Here is a 2,804-nt window from a genome sequence, read left to right on the forward strand (position 1 = left end):
AGAAATACAGCATGAATGGAAACAAGAGATAAAGATGAAGATATAAATAAAATACTAAAATAGACAATGAAATAAGTAAAATAAATATTAAAGTAGACATTAAAATAAAATAAAATAAAATAAAATATTAAAGTAGACATTAGAATAAAATAGAATAAAATAGAATATTAAAGTAGACATTAACATAAAATAAAATATTAAAGTAGACAATAAAGTAAAATAAATAATAAAAACAGTAAAGTAGACAATCTGAAATATATACAATATACAATGAAATGGTTGTAGCATTATAAATGAAATAAGAATGAGTAATTATATTGTGTGATTTGTTTTATAAATAGCCAAATGAGTCCGATCATCAGAGGGAGGAGTTGTACAGTTTAATGGCCACAGGTAAGAATGACTTCCTGTGGCGCTCAGTGGTGCATTTAGGAGCAATCAGTCTCTGGCTGAAGGTGCTCCTCTGTTCGACCAGAGCGTTGTGGAGAGGGTGAGAGCCATGCTGAAGTATCGCCCGCACCTTTGACAGCATCCTCCTGTCTGACACTGCTGTCAAAGGGTCCAGCTCCACCCCCACAACGTCACTGGCCTTTCTGATCAGCTTGTTGAGTCTGTTGGCATCGGCTACTCTCAGTCTGCTGCCCCAGCACACCACAGCAAACAGAATAGCACTGGCCACCACAGACTCATAAAACATCCTCAGCATAGTCCGGCAGATGTTAAAGGAGCGGAGCCTCCTCAGAAAATAGAGGCGGCTCTGTCCCTTCTTGTAAAGGACTTCAGTGTTCTTAGTCCAGTCCAGTTTATTGTCTATGAACACACCCAGGTACTTGTAGTGTTCTACAATGTCCACGTTATGCCCCAGGATGGAAACTGGGGTCACTGGTGTCCTCGTTCTCCTCAGATCCACCACCAGCTCTTTTGTCTTTGTTGTGTTGAGCTGCAGGTGGTTCAGCTCACACCATGAGACATGAGATATGTACTGTGTCAGCATGTGATCTTCATTCAGCAGATATATGGTCTGTGAGAAAATTGTGGAAATATTCCCTCTCTCTTTTATGATTTATGACTTTAAAAGACATAATGCAGTTTATTAGTGATCTCAAATGGTAATTAATTTAGTAATTAAGTTAGTGTACTTGATGTTAGCGTAGTGTTTGTAATTAAAATCCACCACAATGCAGCTAATGGAAGCGGCAGCTACGGGAATCTTTATGTGATTCTTTACGTGTCTACATTCAGTTGCATAATCAAAACATCTGAATGTTTTTTTCCTATTTGTGTTACAGTGGAAAGAAGTGGCCATTAGAGTGGGTGCCGGATAAGGACACCTGTTAGTGCTTCCAGTTTCACAAGGTTCCCAATGCTGAAGGTGTAGAAGCACTGTTACATGTCAGATTTGTGATTTTTTTTATTTGTTTGTTATTCCTTCTTAATGTTATAAACATAAACAAGACTGCCTGTTGGGCCTGGAACTCTCCACAGCTGCTTGTGGCTGTATTTCATTTTAAACTTTGTATTGTTTATTACTACTGTTGTGTTTTGTTGCACACCAATTGTTGTCACTTGAAGATATGAATCTTCATTGACACTACACTGTAAAACCTGATGAGTAAAGTCAACTCAAATAGTTTGAGGAAACCAATTGCCTTGAACCATTTAAGTTTAATAACTTTAAGTTAAACTTAAGTTTTAATGACTCAAGTATTTATAGTTAGGCTTACTTAATTTAATAAATGAATTGTACTGAATCCATTCTTTATACTGAACTTAAACCATATTCATTACCTAAACTCATTTGTAATATTTGTATGAACTCATTAAAATGATGTAAGTAGTGTGTATATGAATTAAGTCTGACTAAATTAAATGGGTTGTGTTACAACAACTCAATATGGTATAACAGCTACTCAAATCATTTAAGGAAACTGATTGCCTTGAACCGTTGAAGTTGCATTAACTCAAGACAAATACTCAAGTAGTTAGATGCAATGAATTTATTAAACCAAACTGTTTTTAGCACAACATGGCAAATTCCACAGCTGCCAACTACATTACTGAAAAAAATCTCAGTGCTTACAAACATTTGCAAACATTTTTTATGAAAGGAGTCATCAAAAGTTCACATTTTCGCTGAACAAAATGTTGAGTTTGCTTAACAACTGGCTAGTTGGGTTTGAAATTGACAGTGAATAAGCACCAAACATTCAATCTAGGAATCCGGAGTCTGTCTATTGCCAATAGACTATCAATAATCAAAAGACATCCGTGCCAACACTTAAGCTTTCGGAGCTCTGCTGTCATCAACGTTGCAAATTAAAATTGTAATTGAAATTAAAACTGTAATTGAAATTAAAACCAATAAGTGCCAGTTTTAGCTACTCAATAAGTTTCCGACCACACCCACTCTGACTTTACCCTAGCTCATTTTTCAAGGCCTGCAACTTTGCTTTGAGCTGCTTTCTTCCATCATCAAGATTTAGGAGGATGACCTAGATAAACTCAAAGAAGCCGCTCAACTTTGCCGGATAACTCAAATTGAGAGCATAGATCAAGCCAAACAACACCACCACCGCATCAGTCCAAGATTTGAGAGACATTACAACCTGATCCTCCAGGATAACAGACACATGGCGAGGGTGAAAAGGAATCCCTAAAACAGTGTCCTCTTCATCCACCACAGCCACCAGCGCCACTGCACCCTCCTGGAATGCTTCAGACTCCTCCTCCTGAAAGATGGAACACTCATGAGGTCCGGAATGCATACAAGCCGCGTTTCAACTACCATAGGCTAATGAAGCAGA

At 37.5% G+C, this 2,804-nt stretch overlaps 2 protein-coding genes across 7 annotated transcripts in view; one reads left to right on the top strand and one right to left on the bottom strand.

The window, feature by feature from the left end:
- The window catches only part of LOC126406530 (uncharacterized), a 9,491-nt gene extending 7,896 nt beyond the window's left edge, over positions 1–1,595 (top strand). For 3 of the 4 annotated variants that reach the window (XM_050070851.1, XM_050070852.1, XM_050070849.1), the window contains one exon: positions 1,290–1,595. In XM_050070851.1, coding sequence (XP_049926808.1) covers positions 1,290–1,325 — 36 coding nt within the window. In that variant the 3' untranslated portion in view covers positions 1,326–1,595. Of the gene's footprint in view, positions 1–341; positions 365–1,289 lie in introns of those variants that run through there. The other variant, XM_050070850.1, reaches the window with a different exon arrangement.
- LOC126406520 (uncharacterized) overlaps positions 1–2,804 on the bottom strand; it is a 44,448-nt gene that overhangs the window by 28,102 nt on the left and 13,542 nt on the right. The gene's annotated exons all lie outside the window — the stretch shown is intronic.

This window comes from Epinephelus moara, chromosome 19, assembly GCF_006386435.1.
Source record: "Epinephelus moara isolate mb chromosome 19, YSFRI_EMoa_1.0, whole genome shotgun sequence".
In the NCBI taxonomy this organism is placed as follows: domain Eukaryota; kingdom Metazoa; phylum Chordata; class Actinopteri; order Perciformes; family Serranidae; genus Epinephelus; species Epinephelus moara.